Source organism: Marasmius oreades, chromosome 7 (genome assembly GCF_018924745.1).
Source record: "Marasmius oreades isolate 03SP1 chromosome 7, whole genome shotgun sequence".
Lineage (NCBI taxonomy): Eukaryota > Fungi > Basidiomycota > Agaricomycetes > Agaricales > Marasmiaceae > Marasmius > Marasmius oreades.
The window spans coordinates 2,630,566-2,649,186 of record NC_057329.1 but is presented as its reverse complement, the minus strand read 5'-3'; the positions used below and the strand labels follow the sequence as shown (position 1 = coordinate 2,649,186).

At 47.9% G+C, this 18,621-nt stretch overlaps 8 protein-coding genes across 8 annotated transcripts; 3 read left to right on the top strand and 5 right to left on the bottom strand.

The window, feature by feature from the left end:
* Nucleotides 1-1,025: 1,025 nt before the first annotated feature.
* E1B28_011595 (uncharacterized protein) lies at nt 1,026-3,676 on the bottom strand. Its single transcript, XM_043156653.1, has 10 exons — nt 3,603-3,676; nt 3,510-3,546; nt 3,394-3,449; nt 3,312-3,329; nt 2,873-3,232; nt 2,746-2,817; nt 2,576-2,689; nt 2,412-2,526; nt 2,268-2,357; nt 1,026-2,178 (listed from the first exon to the last, which is right to left on the bottom strand). Exons 1-9 carry the CDS (start codon nt 3,636-3,638, stop codon nt 2,320-2,322), a joined length of 846 nt encoding a protein of 281 aa, XP_043006440.1. The 5' UTR covers nt 3,639-3,676; the 3' UTR covers nt 1,026-2,178; nt 2,268-2,319.
* Nucleotides 3,677-5,218: 1,542 nt separating this feature from the next.
* E1B28_011594 (uncharacterized protein) lies at nt 5,219-5,440 on the bottom strand (the record flags this gene model as incomplete). Its single annotated transcript, XM_043156652.1, has 1 exon — nt 5,219-5,440. One exon carries the CDS (start codon nt 5,438-5,440, stop codon nt 5,219-5,221), a length of 222 nt encoding a protein of 73 aa, XP_043006439.1.
* A 2,058-nt stretch (nt 5,441-7,498) lies between these two features.
* E1B28_011593 (uncharacterized protein) lies at nt 7,499-9,238 on the top strand (the record flags this gene model as incomplete). The annotated part of the gene is made up of 5 exons (XM_043156651.1): nt 7,499-7,768; nt 7,836-8,048; nt 8,116-8,475; nt 8,536-8,736; nt 8,822-9,238. 5 exons carry the CDS (start codon nt 7,499-7,501, stop codon nt 9,236-9,238), a joined length of 1,461 nt encoding a protein of 486 aa, XP_043006438.1.
* On the bottom strand, nt 7,820-11,420 carry E1B28_011592 (uncharacterized protein). The gene is made up of 3 exons (XM_043156650.1): nt 11,133-11,420; nt 8,784-11,042; nt 7,820-8,724 (listed from the first exon to the last, which is right to left on the bottom strand). Exons 1-2 carry the CDS (start codon nt 11,374-11,376, stop codon nt 9,541-9,543), a joined length of 1,746 nt encoding a protein of 581 aa, XP_043006437.1. The 5' UTR covers nt 11,377-11,420; the 3' UTR covers nt 7,820-8,724; nt 8,784-9,540.
* Nucleotides 11,421-11,554: 134 nt separating this feature from the next.
* On the top strand, nt 11,555-12,342 carry E1B28_011591 (uncharacterized protein). Its single transcript, XM_043156649.1, has 3 exons — nt 11,555-11,643; nt 11,695-12,198; nt 12,254-12,342. The coding sequence occupies exon 2, from the start codon at nt 11,698-11,700 to the stop codon at nt 12,160-12,162; it is 465 nt and encodes a 154-aa protein (XP_043006436.1). The 5' UTR covers nt 11,555-11,643; nt 11,695-11,697; the 3' UTR covers nt 12,163-12,198; nt 12,254-12,342.
* Nucleotides 12,343-13,934: 1,592 nt separating this feature from the next.
* On the bottom strand, nt 13,935-14,432 carry E1B28_011590 (uncharacterized protein; the record flags this gene model as incomplete). Its single annotated transcript, XM_043156648.1, has 3 exons — nt 13,935-14,089; nt 14,167-14,301; nt 14,360-14,432. 3 exons carry the CDS (start codon nt 14,430-14,432, stop codon nt 13,935-13,937), a joined length of 363 nt encoding a protein of 120 aa, XP_043006435.1.
* Nucleotides 14,433-15,488: 1,056 nt separating this feature from the next.
* E1B28_011589 (uncharacterized protein) lies at nt 15,489-16,590 on the bottom strand. The gene is made up of 3 exons (XM_043156647.1): nt 16,251-16,590; nt 16,109-16,198; nt 15,489-16,047 (listed from the first exon to the last, which is right to left on the bottom strand). The coding sequence occupies exons 1-3, from the start codon at nt 16,560-16,562 to the stop codon at nt 15,868-15,870; spliced, it is 582 nt and encodes a 193-aa protein (XP_043006434.1). The 5' UTR covers nt 16,563-16,590; the 3' UTR covers nt 15,489-15,867.
* A 1,347-nt stretch (nt 16,591-17,937) lies between these two features.
* Nucleotides 17,938-18,442, top strand: E1B28_011588 (uncharacterized protein; the record flags this gene model as incomplete). The annotated part of the gene is made up of 4 exons (XM_043156646.1): nt 17,938-18,019; nt 18,072-18,140; nt 18,212-18,318; nt 18,374-18,442. 4 exons carry the CDS (start codon nt 17,938-17,940, stop codon nt 18,440-18,442), a joined length of 327 nt encoding a protein of 108 aa, XP_043006433.1.
* Between the last annotated feature and the right edge of the window lie 179 nt (nt 18,443-18,621).

Genomic DNA, 18,621 nt, shown 5'->3' with positions numbered 1-18,621 from the left:
TGATACCGCTGAATTTGAATTTCCTTGTCAGGATATGGGCCTAAGGCGGATTTCCCTCAATTATTTTGGACGTCGAAAAACAATATATTGTCCTTCCTCACTTGTCGGATAGACATCACATATTGGAAGTGCGATCTCCATTCTCATGTAGCTCCTCGATGTTCGGGTTGCCAATTGCCACTGTGGTCTCAAAAGCTTGAATTTTGCGGTCTCCTTCGAGACCCATACCAAAAAAAGTTGTCTAGCTAGTAATTCTAAAGATCCTGGCAACAGCCAATCAAAAAATCACTGACGTTTTGTAGCGGACGTCAATCATCGGGCCGTCTCTGGGTGGGAGATGACCACGGAAACGGCGACTTGCGACTTCCCTCCCTGTTATGTACTAGTGATCTCCTCGCTGAGCAAACATCTGCGAACGTCGAAAATAAACAAAGCTTGTGACGTGACTTCTCTTTGATTTTTCCTGTTTAAAATCTGTTGACAGGTTGAAATCTGCCACGCGAATCGATACGTAGACAGTGTGTGCCGGAAAGCTGCGTCAAGACGCAGCAAAAAAAATTATGACTCCTTCTTTATTGAGTGGCGTAGATCGTACTAGGCCCAGGGCCACGCTGACTCTATCCTCCGATGCGTCGGCTTAGTGGACGAATTGGCGGCAACTTTTCAGTCTACAGAAAGTCGGATCCCAGGCGAGCGTGAAATTTTCAAGAGGACGGTCTTCCTTTAAGGTGACCGAGAGACTCTCAAGAAGGGGTCTGAGTTGTTTTCCACCGTGTCAAACTAGCCAAAGAAATACTCTGCATAGCAAGAAATGGGGTAGTCACCCATCACCACGGTGGTGAGGCATGTGAGTTTCTCAGTCTGTAATCGAAGAAGGCGTCAAATCGAGACGAAAGTTCATTTCTCACAGCAATGCAATCGGAGATCTGGCTAAACGACTAACTCTCACAGTAATTGGTATATTGGGATATACAACAAAGCGAAACAAAAGACGAGACAGTCCAGTCCACAGATGTGTGTGTACAGCCGAACGTCCAAGGAGGTCGGAGTACTTGCTATCGATCATCAGGAATCTGCATGAACCAGTTTCGGCCCGTCCTTTTGCATGGGGTATTGGGAGGCCTGTGCCATAATATACCGCGACCACCTACGATACACCGGGGCCGGGGAGAGCATATTCTCTTGGACCCCAACCCGTGTCGACGAGGGACTCCACCTTGATCCTTGGTACTTGGGAATAAATCGCGAAGAAATGATTTCGACTACAGGGTAAAGACCGCGTTTGCACACCAACGAAAGGAAGTGGAAATGTGATCGTTTGAGTTCGAATTCCTCTCATGTGCCAGTGGTGACGTTGTGGTTTCCTGGTGCCGCTTTGCATATGCTCGCAAATTGGGTGCACTGGGATGATGGCAAAAACGTCCTAATGCTGTCACGATGCAACCTGCAAAAGAGGAGGGCGTCGCCTCAGAGCCTGGTATCAACAAACACTGGCTTCGGGTGTCAGGATACCGAGGGCAACTACCTCCATTGCGGCACTGGTGTCATATAGGGGAGGTAGGTCGGGACCTCAGCACAAGTAATGTCTCTGTGGTAGCCTGAAAAATCTTCCGGCTCCGTAATGGGAGTCCGTCGAGGTCGTCGAGTAAGTTGGGCTGCCGAAACGGCGTCGTTTGCAACCTGCACATCGAAAGTTGTAAATTTCTCCCGTCGAGAGGCTTACACTCAATCAAAAACCATGTCCTCGATGCTCGGTCGGGCGATTGAGTGGTCAGAATCTTGGCCCCAACCCGACAACAACAGTAACTCGGATTTTGTCGCCTTACGACTAGCTAATATGCAACATCCTAGAAACGAGAGTCCGTGAGCTCGCTGAGGGACCAAAGCACTGTATAACCAAATGTTTTTCGCCGAAGCGAAATGTCACGAGAGATTGAGCTTGGAGCCACAAGTATTATTGATTCTTGTGTTCCGTAATTGGTAAAAAGTATCCAAAGCGAAGTTTTTGGTGGCAGTATCGCGATTGACCGCAGAATGTTTGCGTATTATAAATCGATTCGATCAAGATCTGTCTTTTGCGTTACATGTCTTTTTTTCCTCGTGACATCATGATTGTGTGGGATGCGCGTTGCGCAGGTACCGTTCATTCAATGCTGTACCGGAACACAAGGTTTGGACCTGAACAAAGATGATTAAGTGCACTGGCTCATAGTGAACGAGGATCAGATACAAGTTCCGAGAATCTGAATTGAGATAAGGATGATTACATCGTAAGAGGTTGTTTGGAGTACTTGAGGCGACCGGAGAACAATTCCGACATTATGGGTCGTTAGTTGGATCCCAGTCGGTAAGAAGCCCTAGCAGATGATTTCGTGAAGGCAACATCGATTACAAAGGAGGATCTGAAATACCTTCGTCCAAACCGTCGAGCTCATTGACTTCCCGATCTTCCAGCTCAAAATCAAAAATGTTTGTGTTTGAAATGATACGATTCTTGGACGTTGACTTTGGTATTGCAACATAGCCCTGGATCGAATTATGAGCAACACTGAATGAAAACAGGCACACTATCTACCTTTTGGAGCGAATATCTCAATAATATTTGTGCGGGCTGCTTTCCGTATTTCGATGACAATATTGAAATAGCAGGATGGTCGAACCGGAGGCCACGGACTAACGGTGCCCAAGCCTGATAAGGTTTAATAAGTTTCGATGTCATTAGACGTCGTTGAAAGTTGTGTAGACCTCCAGAGTGATCCCATGTTTTCTACTGAGAGCAACGATATCGTTGCGGGTTTGAAACGGATGTAAGTCGATCTACTCGTGATGAGAGATCGGTGATTCCAAGAAGAATTCGGGATGTAAAGCTCACCTGGTGAACGACGGGAAGCGGAAGGCCCGACTCTATTAGTTCCTCCATGTGTCGGACACCATAGGTACTGATGCCGATGCTCTTCAATTTTCCAAGTTTATGATAATCACAAATAGCGCGCCAGCTATCAAGACGCGCTTTGGGGCCTCCAATCGGACCGTGGATCAGGTAGAGATCGATATAGCCTAGCCCACACAGTTCCAGAGACTTTTCGATAGACTGCTTGACGGCATCATATCCGTTATTGTATTTGAGCTTGGTTGTATAGAATATATCAGAACGCGTAACGTTGGCCTGCTTGCAGAAGTCGAGAATAGCTCTTCCGCACTGGCGCTCATTCTCATACCATTCGGCAGAATCCTTGATTTTCCGTGAGGAATCGGTGCAATGAGGCGATCGATTAAATGTGTTTAATTGTATCAGAACGCTTGCCGCTCACAACGTGGCGATATCCGGCCTTGATAGACATGAAAACATGAGTTTTTTATGGCCACTGCCTGAAAGGATAGCTGCGCACATACCTCCAGGGCCCACATAACAGCTTTATAAGCGTCATCTCCGTCCAGCTCGTATGTTCCTTATCGATTGTGTTCAGATATAGGCCTTTACAGACTGTATGTTGCCCTGAAAGACATACCAAATCCTAGGACGGGGATCTCTTCATTGTTGCGTAACTTTGATGTTGTGGCCGCATTAGAACGTGAGTCAAGCCAGAGAGATGAAGCTTTACCGTAATCTTTGAGTCTAGTGTGAACGATGTTTTCATGGTGCAGCAAAGTCGATGTAACGAGATGGTATGAGGACGAACTTTTTTTTTTTTTTGAAAGATCGCCGTTGATATTACCGGCGTGCCGAGAAGACGGCCCGACAAAAGCCGGACCTTGCTTTGGTGCATGTCACAATTGCCCTTTTCCCTCCTACCATCACCATACGTCAAGACTTCAACTGGTTTGTTTGTGATCTGCGGGTGTCTTATGATCGTCCTCAGCTACCGATTAGAGGCACCTGAAGTACCATCTGATTTCACGCATTGCTCCCAGTATGGCTACAAATCGTTCATCTTCAAGTTCCCGCTTACCCATCACGCTAGTCCATACTTGGCCTCGTTACAAGTCCGGATTCCAACCCAAAGTGAACCCTGAATGTGAATACCGACTGTTCATGAGCGGGAGATTCCAGGTTCAGATCTTGGGCATTCCCCTCGTCGGAAATCATGAAAGAAACCACCTTCCCTCAGCAGTAGCATTTGTTCTGAAAGTGGAATCCTCCAGCCTGGTGCATGTCACTGTTTGAAGGTGTACCCGTTCATCCTGCCACTTCCAGCCTACCTCTCCAATGCACTCATGCCGCGAGATTGGTGAACCTTCTGTAGCCAGGCTTTCTCATGCGAAATTGGCTTATGCCTCATAGGTACCGTTGTCGGTAGCGTTGAATCTATATTCACTCCTTGTCAACATCCATTGCCGGTGAGTACATTCATAGAGTTTAGTACTCATATGAAAGCTCTAAAATGTGACAAGCTCGACTGGCGGACCGTATGCGGTGCATAACTAGCGCGGCTGCACTGTCAATTTCCCACCACTTATGATGGTATGCCTCAGGAAATATCTTCCCATAGCTTAAGAGGATTTCAAGTACCCTGACGACTGGGTACTACGTGAGACTTTCTGGATCGGAAGTGTATGTTTAAACGCAGTACTATCATGTCTAACTTGCTCAGTGTTTAGGCGATTAGAGCTGGAAACAGAGTTTAGAAGCGAATGGCGATAGTGTGAAGTAGTGACCTTCGAAACGGTTTCGCTCACACTCATGATTGTCCGTCGCTCGGTTTGGGTCGTATTTCCGCACCCTGGACTATATTGGACAGGTTCCGGGCCACCTCTACTCAAGTCGCTTTCTCTCCCTTACAGGCCAGCTGTGAGTGTTTGATTTTTTGAGTTTTCGACCCTGTGAAGTATATTCTCACCGTCAACCGCACGAACCTAAAAGGCACTTCGATGTGAGTGGTTTTGATTTTCAAACTACGATCACCAGCCCTCCCCCGAAAATTCGGTCGGGTGACACCCTGCGCTGGTCGGACGCGGCAAGAATCACAGAATCCGCCATGATTCCTTCCATTTTATTCTATGAAAAGAGGGCCTTCTTCAGAGTCTTTCCGCCACGCAGCAAACAACGGTGGTCGGCTTCCAAATCTTTCATTACTTCTGGGTTCTTTCAGAGTCTTCCCCTTCCGGATCCATTATGGAATCCTCTTTTCCGTCAGCGTGGGTAATACCCTCATTCACGAATTTTGTATAGGTATAGCGAGCCAGCGGCAGTTCCCACTGAGAAGAGAGGAACTGGTTCTTAATTCGCACTTCCACCCTCAGCTGGTTTCGACAACTGGTCGACGGCATCTTCGGCTTGGATTTTCTGTTCGAATTCGATGATCGAAAACTCCTTGCTAGGGCTATTCGCTAGTGCCAGGAAGTGCCACACGGGGCCACACTTGTTATCGTCACTTGGTAACAAATTTGCCACCGTCATTTCGCCTCGAACTGGGGTGACAGGATAACCGTGAAGGCGCATCTCGGTTCATATGCTGCGAACTCACTGCTGCAGAGGGAAATGGATTCTGTTCACACTTGAAGTGATCTTCTCGACTTTGGATACTGGTCCTCCGCCATTCATTCTTCGATACGCACTTTCAGAGGCAACGTGTTCGAATTCAAACCGCCCGCGGTGCCGTTGCGACGGTCTGGAGGCAATGAGTGCAAGTTGTTCACTTCATCGTCACTGCCGTTAAAGTGTAAATCGAGCATTTGTGAGGACCACGTATCGTTGAGCCGATTTCGACTGGCGGTCTCGGAGAAACACTCTCGGTAAAGGATAGTGGCCTTTTACCCATCCTCCACCAGTCCTCTGTTCACATCCGGTTATTCTCGTCCCTCCAGTAGAGTTTGAACATTGGCTCAATTATGCCGTGATCATTCAATGTGGTGAAGTTTTAGTTTTTGGGGTAGTTATGTCATATCTCGTGACATGACTCCTAGAGGAACCAAGAAAAATTTGAACTTCAATCAATCTGGCTTGGGAACATCGCGTTTACAGGAACATGGAATCAATTTTTCTCCATTTTTGTGTGTAAAAAGGTTTAAAAAAGCTCTCGCCTCATCATTTCATCACAGCGCTCAGAGTAGAGTTTGATGTCAATTGGATGGTACTCGAGTGAATGCTCCCATCGGCCTAAGCTCGCTCGAGTGGATATCGCAGAACCGACGTGATGGAGTGACGGCATGCCAAAGCACGCCATCAAACGATATTTTAATCCACGACCCCATTTGAATCCTTGCCGGGCTTCCCGGGCAACGACTGTGACATCCCTAGTCACGGAGTTGTATACACACTTGCAATTGCAATTATCGTTTATCGTTTAGCCTCAATCCACAATTGCAGTCGGGTCGATTCTTCCATGTGCCTCTTTGGCCCAATACGACTTTGGTCAGGTATGAATGATGGTTTGGATAGTGCAGCTTAGAGCTGCACTGAACACTGAACCAGCTTTCAAGTTCTTCCCTTTCTCATTAGTCTGCGTTGAGCTTGCCTCTAGTATATCTGACCAAAGATCTCCCGCCAGATGGTGTGGGCATTGGATGCGCCAAATATCGAGGGATCCGCGCGTTTCTAAACGTAGTTGTCTACCTGGGGACACATCATGCAGAACTTGAAGCCTTGACTGCAGATCTTCAAGTTCGCAGGTTCTTTACCTCCTCTAGGCCGCTCTGAAAAACATTATTAATTCACATCCCCTGTTCAAAGATTCGAAATAGTGACTGGAGAGTCCTCCGTAATAGGCAATGCCTTCGCCCAAATCTTGAACATAACCAGCCCGATCCGAGTTTGTGTACTCCGACTGTCACTCACAAGTCACTCATGCCGCAGAGCACTGGACGGCGTCCTAGGTAATACCGGTATGTTAAATGGCCAATGCCATCAATCACTGTGTTTCAAAATCTGAACTAATAAGCCTCGATAAGCAATAGCAGGCTGGATGGCACGACCGCATTGTCGAGACTTGCTGCCGAAGATTCGATTTCGTGCCATGCGTGTTGGCTTTCATTTGTCAGAACTGGAGCGAACGGTACGTTCAAGATCACTATACTGGCCCCAGTATACTCTTCCTACGAATGAACTTTTTTGGGGTGTCATGGGCTCTCCCTTGCCGGGGCGTGATCACCCGGGACAACAGATGGTCAATAACAGGCCCGGTGATTTGACGACAGTCGGCGGGAGTAGCCTGTGGATGAAGGTGGATGTAAGGTGGTCACCAGCAAAGCTGAGAGAGTGCGGAACTAGGTTGGTCGGACTGTAGTTTTCTTTATGATTGTCATGCGATTGTTTCCATTGTCTTTGAACTTCAGAAACACCAACGCTGATGTACAATACTTCGCAACAGTTTCAGCCTTCGAGAAATTCGTGTTGGGACTGAATACAATAACGCCATTCTTGCGTCATTATTCAGTGCTCAAAATCGTGCGGGCCCGTGGACCCTGCTGCCCGTTAACCCCAATAGTTATATCAAGGGCCATGAATGGGTTCATCGACGAGGTACGACTGGAATCGCCCTCTTGACCTCCAACCAGTACCATGACATGTTCACCAGTACAAGTGGAGTTACACGAAATCGACCGTATGAGCAATCGGGATGGCGAGGACAGATTCGGAGTGGCCCAAACAGTCGACCAAAGCGATCTGAATGACAGTGAATTTCGAGGTGGTGGCACCGCAGCGCCCAGGGGCCCGTATCATGACTCTCTACCACGGGCCACACGATTCTACCAATCCTTCCTCTTAGTTTCGGGCTTTATGATGGCATTTCATGTCATTGGACTCAACTCTTCATACGGCGTTTTTCAGGTGAAAAAAGATCCCAACCTTTCTCTACTCTGTGGAAGCTCTAGATCTGATCTGGCGTTTGTTTTAGCAATTCTACACGTCTACTCAAACCAACATCGACGACGGGAAAGGCCAAGACGCTCTCGTCTCCCTGGTTGGCACGATCGGGACTGGGCTGACATGGAGTGGAAGTATTTTTGTCAACCCTCTCATTTCGTCCCGATTGAACATAAAGATCGTCGCACTGTCCGGAGCGTTTTTTATGAGTCTTGGACTTTTTCTTGCTAGTTTTGCTACGAAGGTGGATTTCGACTCTATTCCGCTTACCCCTTTCGACCTCACTGAACCTTCTTCCCAACCTTCCACAGCTCTGGCATCTGTTCCTCACCCAAGCGTTGCTATACGGTCTCGGAGCGTCCATGTACTACTTCCCCATCCTTGCCATAACACCGCTCTATTTCGATCGTCACCGGGGATTCGCTATGGGGATCGTACTCGCAGGAAGTAGTCTCGGAGGGTTAGTCTTTGCGCCAGTCCAACAATACCTACTCGATCATCACGGAATTCAATGGACGTTGAGAATTTTGGGTATTTGGAACTTTGCTGTGGGAATTCCGGTATCGATGGTAATTCAACGATATCCTTCTTCATTCCGCGGTGGCTCGGAAGCGGGACAGAGAAGGTGGATTAATACTGCGGCCTTGAGCAAAGGGACATTCTGGTTTCAGGTCTGTTCTTTTGTGGTAAAGGGTTCGAGGACTGTCTGAGTATTGAAAATATAATCGTAGGCCTTGGGAGCTTTCCTTCAAGCAGGGGGTAATGTAGTACCCATCTACTACATCGTCGCCTATTCTGTCTCTGTTTTATCGCTTTCACCATCAACGGGGAGTATGCTATTAAGCGTCAACAGTGGCGTGAATTGCCTTTCGAGAGTGGCTATGGGTATTCTGGCTGACTATGTTGGGCGTCAGAATACGCTAATTGGAGGGGTATGTAATGAGTTTCAATTACAACTAACCTCAAGCACGTTACTAACCTCCGATTCGCTTTCATCCCGCCCTCTTCATCCCGCAGGTCGTCCTATCCGCATTATCCGTATTCAGTCTATGGTATAGTGCAGCCAAGACTCGATTCATCGCCTTTGTTGTCGTCTATGGTATCTTCGCAGGCGGATACAACGCTCTCCTCCCCACCACCATCGTAGAAATCTACGGTCTCAGAAACTACGCCGCAGTGAACGGGAATCTGTTATTTATCCGGGGCTTGGGATCTCTTTTTGGAGCACCGCTTGCGGGGATGATTCTTGGCAGTCATGCGAGGATAATCGGGATCGGGGTGGGTGGAGGTAGTAGCGGTAAAGAGAACTTGGAGATGAAGTTTAACGATGTGGTCGTTTATGACGGGGTATTGTTGGTGATATCTGCGCTATGTGTGGTGTATGTTAGATGGTTAGATGCAGTTGAGAAGCGGAGGTGGAGATGGAGGGCGTAGGGAAGACTTATTACCAGATTGCAGGTTTGGACTCAGAGCCAGACACCGGACATAACTACCAAAATGGTTGAGTTGCAAAAGAAACACGTTTAATAGGTATAGAATGAGTGCTGCAGGGATGAATATGTGTGTTGAGTGACAAATAGATAGATGGCAATAAGACAAGGAGAGAGTTCTGAAACTGTGATTACGATGGGAGGACAAGGAAGACGCGACCCCAAGTCCAAGCCATACGTAGGACGATGAATCCGCAGGGAGTCGTACGTCGCAAAAAGCAACGACCAAAAGCAGGAACGGGGAGCTCAAACAAAAACGCCAATAACCCCATCTCCCTTTCCCATCTCTGGTTTCGCAGGTCCCCAAACACCTCTAATTCTAACGCTTGTATGTTGTCTGTTGCAGCCACCAACTGGACACTCCCACGCAAACGTCTCTTGAATAGTGTTAGCCTCGTTCGTCTCCTTCTCTTTAGCGTCCTTTCGACCGGTCATTAGCGATGGCAACGATGGCAGGGAGGGTATGTAAGACCTGCGTGAACGTAACCTCGCACGGTAATCAGATGGTTCTGATTCGTTTCCGGTCTCGGGGGGTGCAATTGCCTTTCCTTTTCCTTTCCGGTGAGCATCCGACGAAGATGACTGTCCCTGTTCCGAGAAGGAAGAGGCGGACGTTGACGGAGGTGTAGACAGCACTTCCAGACATTTCCCATCAATCAAATGTCCACATCTCAAACTCCATATCCGCCTAGCTCCTTCCCCTTCTGGTCCGAGCTTACTAGCACTCTCTCCCAATAACAACGGGTCTCGACAATGAGAACATACGAGGAGGGTCCTTAGAGAAAGTGGTGATGATGAGGATTCAACGATAGTCGCCCTTTCTTTGCCTTTGTTTTCAATGGTAGAACTAGAACCGACGCCAACTCTTCCCTCCTGGTCGTCATCATCAATAATGATAGGATTTCGAGCAGAGGTTGCTGGATGTTGCGAGCCTTCGGACAGGCTCTCCTCTCCGTCTTCTGAGGACCCAGTCGCAAAATCAAACGTAAACCCCGCTTCAGCTGGTTGAGGATGCGTATACTCCTTTCTATACTCAACCTCTGTTCTTTTCGACTGGTGAGGATCAAGAAACCCATGTGGCCATTCCATAGGCATTAACCCAATCTCCAAATATAGATGTGCCAGGGTCTGATCTCTGTCATTCCCAAAACCTCCGCCTCCACCTCCCAATCCGCCAAATCCCCAATCCCCACGATGTCCGTTAGTCCGTGCGACGGCTCGCAGCGTACGCGCGTGGGCATGTTCACGAGCTCTTTGAACAGCAGATAATCGTCTACGTGAAGCCATTTGGCGTTCCTCTGCAAGTCTGGCATTGTTACTCGATATAAGAGCACCGCCTAAGCCCAATCTGGGTGGAAGCCCAACAGGAGAAGAGCTTCGGCTGGAGACTCGTGAGCCACTAGGTCGCGTAGAGGGAGATAGCTGATGAGATCGACTACTACCGCTGCTACTCGCTCTAGGAGAGTTAAATGCATCCTCGAATCCAAAAGGCCGGTCGTGTGCGCGTACGGGAGGCTGGACACTTGAAGAGGAAGGCGAGTATCCTGCACCACCTACACGGTGATTCGAATGGGGCGGATGTGGTGGATGTGGTGGATGTCTGAACAGAGGAAGGGAAGCTTGAGAGGCAAGATGTGGCGCCAGTCGTGGAACGGGTGGTATAGACGTCGATGACATATTCAACCGAGGAGGGGGTGAAAACAAACGGTTACGATTACGGGTGGTCGCGGGTGCGGGTGCAGACGTTGCTGTGTTCAGAAAAAAACAACGTCCCAATGGTAAGTTCGAATCATTTCTCACAGTCGAAAGAGAAAAAGAAGGGAGAAAGAAAGCCTTACCTGGGCCGCCACCGCTATTAATAGGTCCTCCAGCAACTGGAATAACATCTTCGTCTTCGTCTTCACTGACTTGAATGACCTCCACGGAAGGCTCCCGACGGAAACGAACTCTTCGACCCGTTTCGAGTTCATCGTCCGAGTCGAGCAAATCTACATCAATTATATCTGTGACAGGTCTTCGTTGGGGGATCGTAGGTGTATGCAATAGCAATGCTGACTGTGGGCGGTCAAGAATGGTCGCCATTGAGGCTGGAGGAAGAGATGATGGTGGTGGTAAGTAGTTTACTAGGGCGTGGCAAGGGAAATAGGGTCTGATTACATACCATGTATGACCAGCGTTCCACCTTCCAAAGTTGGTAATAAAAGGACCAGTGCCGCCGCAATTCATCCGATTCGATCCTGTTCCAGTCATAATCAGTTTTATTTCTTCCAAAATAGGTACGACTCTTTTGTGCCAAAATTGATTCTCAACGAAACCCGCAAACGCGTAGCTTTACACTCAAAGACAGAGGTGGGTTATTGTTATTCCCAGTTTTTGATCTTTATATCTCATTTACGGTAGAGAATGCCTCTTCCTCATGATCTCTGTGCTCGACTTCAAAACGCCTTCCGAGCACGCCACCAAAAAATATGTGTCGAGCACAACACTCAGAATCTCGGGATCCTCTCCATCCTACTCCGCTCAGGATTCATTTCTAACCTCACACGCGGAACGATAGAACAACCCTCACCTGACCTCTTCCACTCTGCACGAGAATCTCAGAGGCGTATCTGGGCCGACCTCAAATATCGAGATGATAGACCCGTGTTAAATCAAATGGAATTGGTTAGCAGACCGAGCAAACGCATATTCATGGATTTATCGGAAATAAGGTTGCTGTGTTCTGGAAGACGGACACAGACGATTCAGCCATTGGGTATGGGGGAAATTGCTGTGGTGAAAACAAAGAGCAAGGAGCATCAGTGGTTGGAAGCGAGAGAGGCTCTACAGTTGAAATTGGATGGGGAAGTTGTGTGTCGAGCGCGTTAAAGATCCTGTTTCGGTGCGTTGTCTGGGTGGTGTTCGGTACGTTTGAGTTTCTCATTCGTTGTGTTTTCGGTTCGCTAACTCGGAGGCCAAGGAGTTCGTTGTTCTTACCTCTAGAAAAGGCTAATAAAAACGAGAATAACCCTGGCAGTCTACCTTCTCGGAGCAAAGTACGAGTTATAGAGGTTCTCAAAGTGGTAGTCGAATGCAAAATGCATCAGACGGCGAATACCAAATCTGAGTAGTTTATTGACTGTAGGCATCATGCATCAAGCTCCAAGAGGTGTGAGGCAAAGCCGTTTCATGCTGCGTCCCTTTGCACCAAGATCCATCATGAATGCATGTGCGAGCGAGCAGCATGACATATCTCACTCAAGATTTTACAGCTGATAGCGAGTCCATTCGAAGATACCGTCTTGCTGTCCCCCTTTCGGTTACGTGGCTTACCTTTGGTCGGTTTGCAAAGCTTATGAGCCCTTGAGCAACTTCTGGAACTAACCGAAGGAGAGGCCCTGTTTGGATTACACTCGATTCTCGACATCCCCCGCTCTAACACAGAAAACGTAGTCGTTCGGCACACATCTTTCTCAGAATTTTTCTTAACGCAGCGTACAAGTGTGTACTACGTAGGCGCACAACTCTCCTCCCAAGATTGGAGCCAGTTCCTAGTCGCATGCCGAATTCGAATGCTTTCACGATTCTGTATCGAATCCGAACGTTGGCCTATGCACTCCCATGATCATTTTATCAATGGGATTCACAATATAATATTAGCATCTATATCTCGCCACGATCGTTCATTGGTACGTCTCATTACGTGTATGATTAAGTACCTTGACTAATGCACAAGTAGGATTTATAGACTTGTTGAGAATGACGGTCATCAGCTACTGCAAACTTTGGCCTTCGATGTGCCACGATTTTTACTACATGGCGGGGAAGCTCGAGATTGGCGATAACACACAGCGGGAGTGCATGGTCAGATAAGCACGTTCTACAAAGCACTCGAATCGTTATTTTCAATGAAGACGTACGAGGACCAAACGAGGACCGGGTGTCAAATGACCGATAATATAATTAGAAAGCAGATGAACCCTCACCTGGCTGTCTCAAGAATTTCTTCGCGAGATGCACCTCTTTCTTCCGTGGTTGCCACATTTCCTAGAGACCTGGACAATATATCTATGCAATACACCCTCATCGCAGCCAATTATCTATCTCCCGCCTGCATCGCAGACCTCCGTCCAGCATGACCGATGTCTTTCGTATCATGCAAAGTTTGATTCCAGCTCCCGGACCTCACTTAGACGTGTCTTTGGAGGTCGTGCCTTCCGAAAACGACGGTCGGCGACGTCCGGCGAGATGGCAAGTGAAATACATTGGACCAGCTCAAGGATGGCTTCTCCGCAAGCTCCTCGAACAGGCCTAGGGGAGAATGTATTTGCTCGGCAAGCTAGATCAGATAGCACAAAGGTAAAGAGGAAGGCAAGGGGAATCACTGACTAATCATAACGAACCTTCTTCAACTCAACAAGTTTTCTGACTTAGAGCCTGTCAATGGTTGAATAACAAACAGTTACAATAACGGATGGGGGTTGCGAGACTTTTTTGCTGGGGCACGGTCACGTGGCATCGGTCCTCATCATTTAAATTCTATTCCCACGCCATTTACGCGTAACTTCAACATTCAAGATATATCAGGCATGCTAAACACCATAATCAACCGTAAACCTTCCGAACTCCCGATATATGCTCCTAAAATTCTAGTCATTTGCCTACAAAACATTCCACACTACAGGAGAAATCTCCTTAACGGAAGTTGGATCCACACCAACTTGCTGGAACAAATTAGCACTCAAAGTGATATTATCAGAACGAGCGCAAGAAGGGCATGTGCCTAGAATCATCCCAAAGACGTTCTTGCCTTCGTCTGTATAGAAGGGAAAAAAACCATGCAGAATCAGCACAACTTGGACAGTGTGTACATTCAACGAAAATGTTCCTTACACGCAATCGAGACGACAGCACAGCAGCGCGCCCTGCCTTCTGCGATCTTATCCGGAGCAACTCCTACAAACCCGAGTGAGGTTCGAGGACAAGTGTTGGGGCAAATCTCGAAGTTGTCTTGTCCTTGCAAGAAAGCTAGGTGGGGAGCAGTTTATCAGCGGGCTGGTAGTCGTCGACATCGTCGAGAGCTTACCTGTCCCGGTGAAGGCATTGACAGATGCAACGCCGATAGCGAGGAAAGCGATGGTAAACTTATCGAAGAACATGATAATCGAAATCGAAATTCTTGTTGGTGGAAAACCACACTCTTGTTGATGCAGCTTTTATACCCAGGATGTCATTACTCTCTTGAACTTCAGAGAAAGAAAACACGACCGAGAGAAACGGAAAGCTGCAAAAGACCCCGAGCCGCAGCTCCAAATCTTGGCGGTTGAGTCCATTTCAGCATCCAACTCTGCTAGCCTGTTGGGTATGCGGTCCATTGTATGAATCCATAGACTTTGGGCGCCGTAGAGCTCTACAAGACTGTTTCGTCCTTGAACCCCCTCGGGAACATCGTAAACCCCATCTGCCATTGAAAAAACGGGGGTGAAATGATTAGGCTAAGAAACAGCTTTCCGGGACTTGAACTCCTTCATAAATTTCGTATCACGAAGAGCTAGACTAAACGGAGGAGAACAACTGACAATGAATCGATACTTCAGAGTCCAACAAATCAGAGAAACCACTCTTCAATTGATGTACTTACCAACTCGTCTCTGATAGTACATACATTCGGAGGAATGTCGGTGAAAAATCTCCCGCCCTCGTCTGGCACTAAATGGTGGGACCCTTGCATTGAACCTAATTCCCCCCATTGCTATCAAAGCTACGTTTGTGCCGGCGAGAAAGTGCTACAGCTCAAAAGAACCTTCCGGACTCGTGCACGGCGGCCTGTAACTGCTTTAGCGCTTGCATTGCTGTGAGGAACGCGAATGGCTTTGCCTGGTTTGTTATCAAACTCGGGGATTAGGGAGGTTTTAGCAAGTAGCTAATCCCGTTCGTCAGCCCCGGTCCCTGCTTACAATGAGGCCTCAGTCGACGAAGTTCGCAATATCGGACTCGCAAAGAACTCTCTCCCGGTATTTGCACAGTACTGATCTTCGGCGGACCTCCCAAGCTGCCAATTCAAGTGTCTCGAATGAGCAGAAGGGAAAGACATATACTTACGTTGTTCCATAGATTAACTCTTAGAGAGGATCTCCCAATAACAAACATTGCACTGGGAGGAATGCACCCAGGGTTGAAGGCCGTTTCTTTATGGAAACCACACGACGAAGAGACACTCCGTATGGAATTAGCCTGAGATTGATATTAGGAACAAGGTGCTACTATAGTTCAAGAAGTACTGTACGATCACGGTTGGCACTAGGGCTAGGCTGAGATGGAGTGGAAATCTTCTAACGAGAACAACACGGTTGCGGGTTTGAGCTTGAACGATTACTTGAGGATGATATCGTGGATTACTGGCTCACTCCACGTTCCTTCTGAGGAACCGAAGCTACGCTTCGAGAGACTAACGCGCATCCTAAATCCTCCAATATCTTCGAAAAGTCGAACGGGAAGCAGAGAGTGTTTGAAGTTGGAATGGTTGTCCACGCGCTCTCAACGCCGTCGCTAAACCTCGATAAAGAACCTCCACCAGAAGAGGATCCCTGAGCCTCAATCCCAAGCCCCACCAGAAGCCTTTCCTCTACTCCGCTTAAGATCGCTCCGATGTGACTTTTCCTTCCTCCTCCGTTGTTTCGCGATGTCCTCCAGTTTAGCCACGTGTTTCTTTTGCTCTACTGGTGTTTCATTTTTCAAAGTGGATGATGCGGCTGAGAGGATGAGATCATGAAGCTGGCGGGAAGGGACGTCGACGGTTGTTACGAGCGAAAATGGTTGGCAGGTAAATACGAACTTTGGATAAACAATCGTTGACGTTCTGGAGCTGTGAACGGGAGAATGAAGAGGTGATGAGCAATGATGCTGTTGATGCTACGTATTGGGGCTAGAGACAACGTTCACTAACGGGAGCGTTGATGGAATCCGTGTGGACGTACAGACTTGCTCAGTGTTTGTTTAGCCCACGGAGGAATCCATCCCGAATCGAGCGAACAGCGAAGAGTTGCTTTAGAATTTGTTCTGTTTACGTGCTGTCCACCAGGCCCTGAACTAGCAGAAAAAGACAATTCGACCGACTTCCGTGGTATGGGTGATTGTTTGAATTGGGAGATCCATGAGCGTGCTTTTTGAGAATCTTCTGGGGTTTCGATAATTGAGAGGTTGGGAGGTGTGGGGAGAGGTTTATAGTGACTGTACCGTTGTATTGAGGAAGGTGGTGGTCGGGGAAGGCGCAGCCGAGTTCTGAGCATCGTCGGTGAAGATTATGCTTAGGCCAGCCTTCGACTTTGAATTACCGTGTGATATTACCAATGAAGACCATAATATAATCACCAGCTTACAGGAAAACAAATAGAATTGCAAAGGCGCGAGAAGCTGAGCAATATTATTATTATAAGCTCAACAGCAACACTTGTCAATCATCGCCTGAATGTCATGTTTTGGGCGGATAAGATGGAGTTGCACCTGTGTACACCCGTGTACAACTAATAGGCATGATGCATGAAGCTTGAAGTTGCGCCGTTCCGCCGACCGACTTGTCATAACGACCAGCCAATCAAAATTGAAGTTGACCTTCCCTTCAGGGATAATAATGATGTTCGGTTCACCCAAGACATATCAGTTCCTGATAATCGAGTTGCCAACATCGCCAGGCGTTAACGAAGGTCCATCACCACTGCATATTAATATTGGCGGCCGGGCGGGGCTCACACTGTTGGTATATGGGGTAGACAATGACGGTGATATTCGTGTTATGGATACTCATTAGGTTTATCAGAGTTTGGACGACGTATCTCCAGCCTATGACTCTCTTCCCCCCCCTCAATTTCTGCCAGATACGTGACACACCGCGAGTCGTTTTCAAGGGCTTCGGGGTATCCGAACATAAATGAGCCTCTGTTGGAGTTGGGGTAAGGACTCGGAAGGTTGGCGTAATAAGTGTTAGCGGAACTGCGAAAGGTGGAGTGAATAATCGATTCATCATTTGATTTCCTCCGCGTTCCTGTAGCAAGATACCGGTTGGAGGTTTATGCAAGGGTACATGCCGCCATTTAAGATAGACTCGCCGGACGAGACGTAAAAAGCCTATAAGTAAAAGGGCATGAAGGGGCATATCGAAAACGTTTCTTACACCGCCGATACTGTAACTTTGAGGCAAATTAGCGAAGGAACGGTCCTACCGTGATCTTTCCTCTGCGCTATCTGTAACTGACAGTACGACCACAGGAATAGGAAGATATGTTGAATATGACCTTGTAAAAGAAGAAGTCGTTGCGCAGACGAGTCGGCAGCCTAGTTGTGACTTGATGGTTTCTGCACATTCAAGTTCACTTCGAACGCTCTCTGTGTATTCCGTCATAGGATGAAGGAAATGTGGGTGAATGAACGCGCAGTTCAGCTCTACCGCTCAGACTCCTGGACAAGTCGGCGTTCAGGAGTGTGTGTTTTAATTTCCCATAACGACCTGCTGCAGGCTACGGCTCGCGATCAACATCAGGGTTGACATGATTCCAGGAACACCACTGTCGTATAAATACGGGCGTTGGCAACTTGAACCTTCCAACCTTCCCTCCCTTTCTCTTCCTTCCGTTCACCCTACACTCATTTCATTCCCTTCTTCAAGCCATGCTCCCATCTCTGACCACTTGGTCCTTTCTCTCCCTCGCTGCGTTGGGCACCGTTGAGGCGTATTTTCTCATGGGCGCGAGTCAGTAATACTTGCTCATCATTAGTCTCTGTGCTGACGATGTCCTCTATAGACGATATCACCACCGAGAGAATCGATCCTATAGTCAATAAGGGCCGGATCGCCTCCCACGTTCATACGGGTATGTGATCGTGATGTGGTGTAGCGTAGTACAGCGGTCGATTCAGGTACTGACATCCCTCACTTTTCCAGTATTCGGGGGAAGCAACTTCAGAATGTCGACCAACACCACGTTTTTGAGAGAAAGCGAATGTACATCCGTTCCCATTGTAGAGGATAAATCCAACTATTGGGTCCCGGTACGTACCTCTTCACTTTTTTTTGATATGCGTTCATTGAACGGTGTGTTTTCAGACAATGTATTTCCAGTACGCTACTTATTTAGATGGCGGAGAGGGTTGTTCGCTTGCTCATATCGATTGATGAGCGTAGGTGGAAGAACGGATCGGTATCATCCGTTAATGGAGGCGCAGTCATGTAAGATTTACTTCCGCTTACCGCTTTCTACCTGTCTTCACTTGAGGGCTCATCGATATTAACTACCCTCACTTTTCCACTCTAGCTGTACGTCTCTCGGTGGCCCGTCTCGCGTCCCCACTAAT

Coding starts and splice junctions, on each gene's coding strand:
- E1B28_011589 (XM_043156647.1), bottom strand. CDS start 16,562: ATGCTCAGAACTCGGCTGCGCCTTCCCCGACCACCACCTTCCTCAATA. Junction 16,199..16,250: donor AACAAACACTGAGCAAGTCT/GTACGTCCACAC, acceptor CGTTGTCTCTAG/CCCCAATACGTAGCATCAAC. Junction 16,048..16,108: donor TCAACGATTGTTTATCCAAA/GTTCGTATTTAC, acceptor CCTTCCCGCCAG/CTTCATGATCTCATCCTCTC.
- E1B28_011595 (XM_043156653.1), bottom strand. CDS start 3,638: ATGAAAACATCGTTCACACTAGACTCAAAGATTACG. Junction 2,818..2,872: donor CGCTTCCCGTCGTTCACCAG/GTGAGCTTTACA, acceptor CATCACGAGTAG/ATCGACTTACATCCGTTTCA. Junction 2,358..2,411: donor GCTCGACGGTTTGGACGAAG/GTATTTCAGATC, acceptor ATCATCTGCTAG/GGCTTCTTACCGACTGGGAT.
- E1B28_011592 (XM_043156650.1), bottom strand. CDS start 11,376: ATGGCGACCATTCTTGACCGCCCACAGTCAGCATTGCTATTGCATACA. Junction 11,043..11,132: donor TAATAGCGGTGGCGGCCCAG/GTAAGGCTTTCT, acceptor TTCTGAACACAG/CAACGTCTGCACCCGCACCC.
- E1B28_011591 (XM_043156649.1), top strand. CDS start 11,698: ATGCCTCTTCCTCATGATCTCTGTGCTCGACTTCAAAACGCCTTCCGA.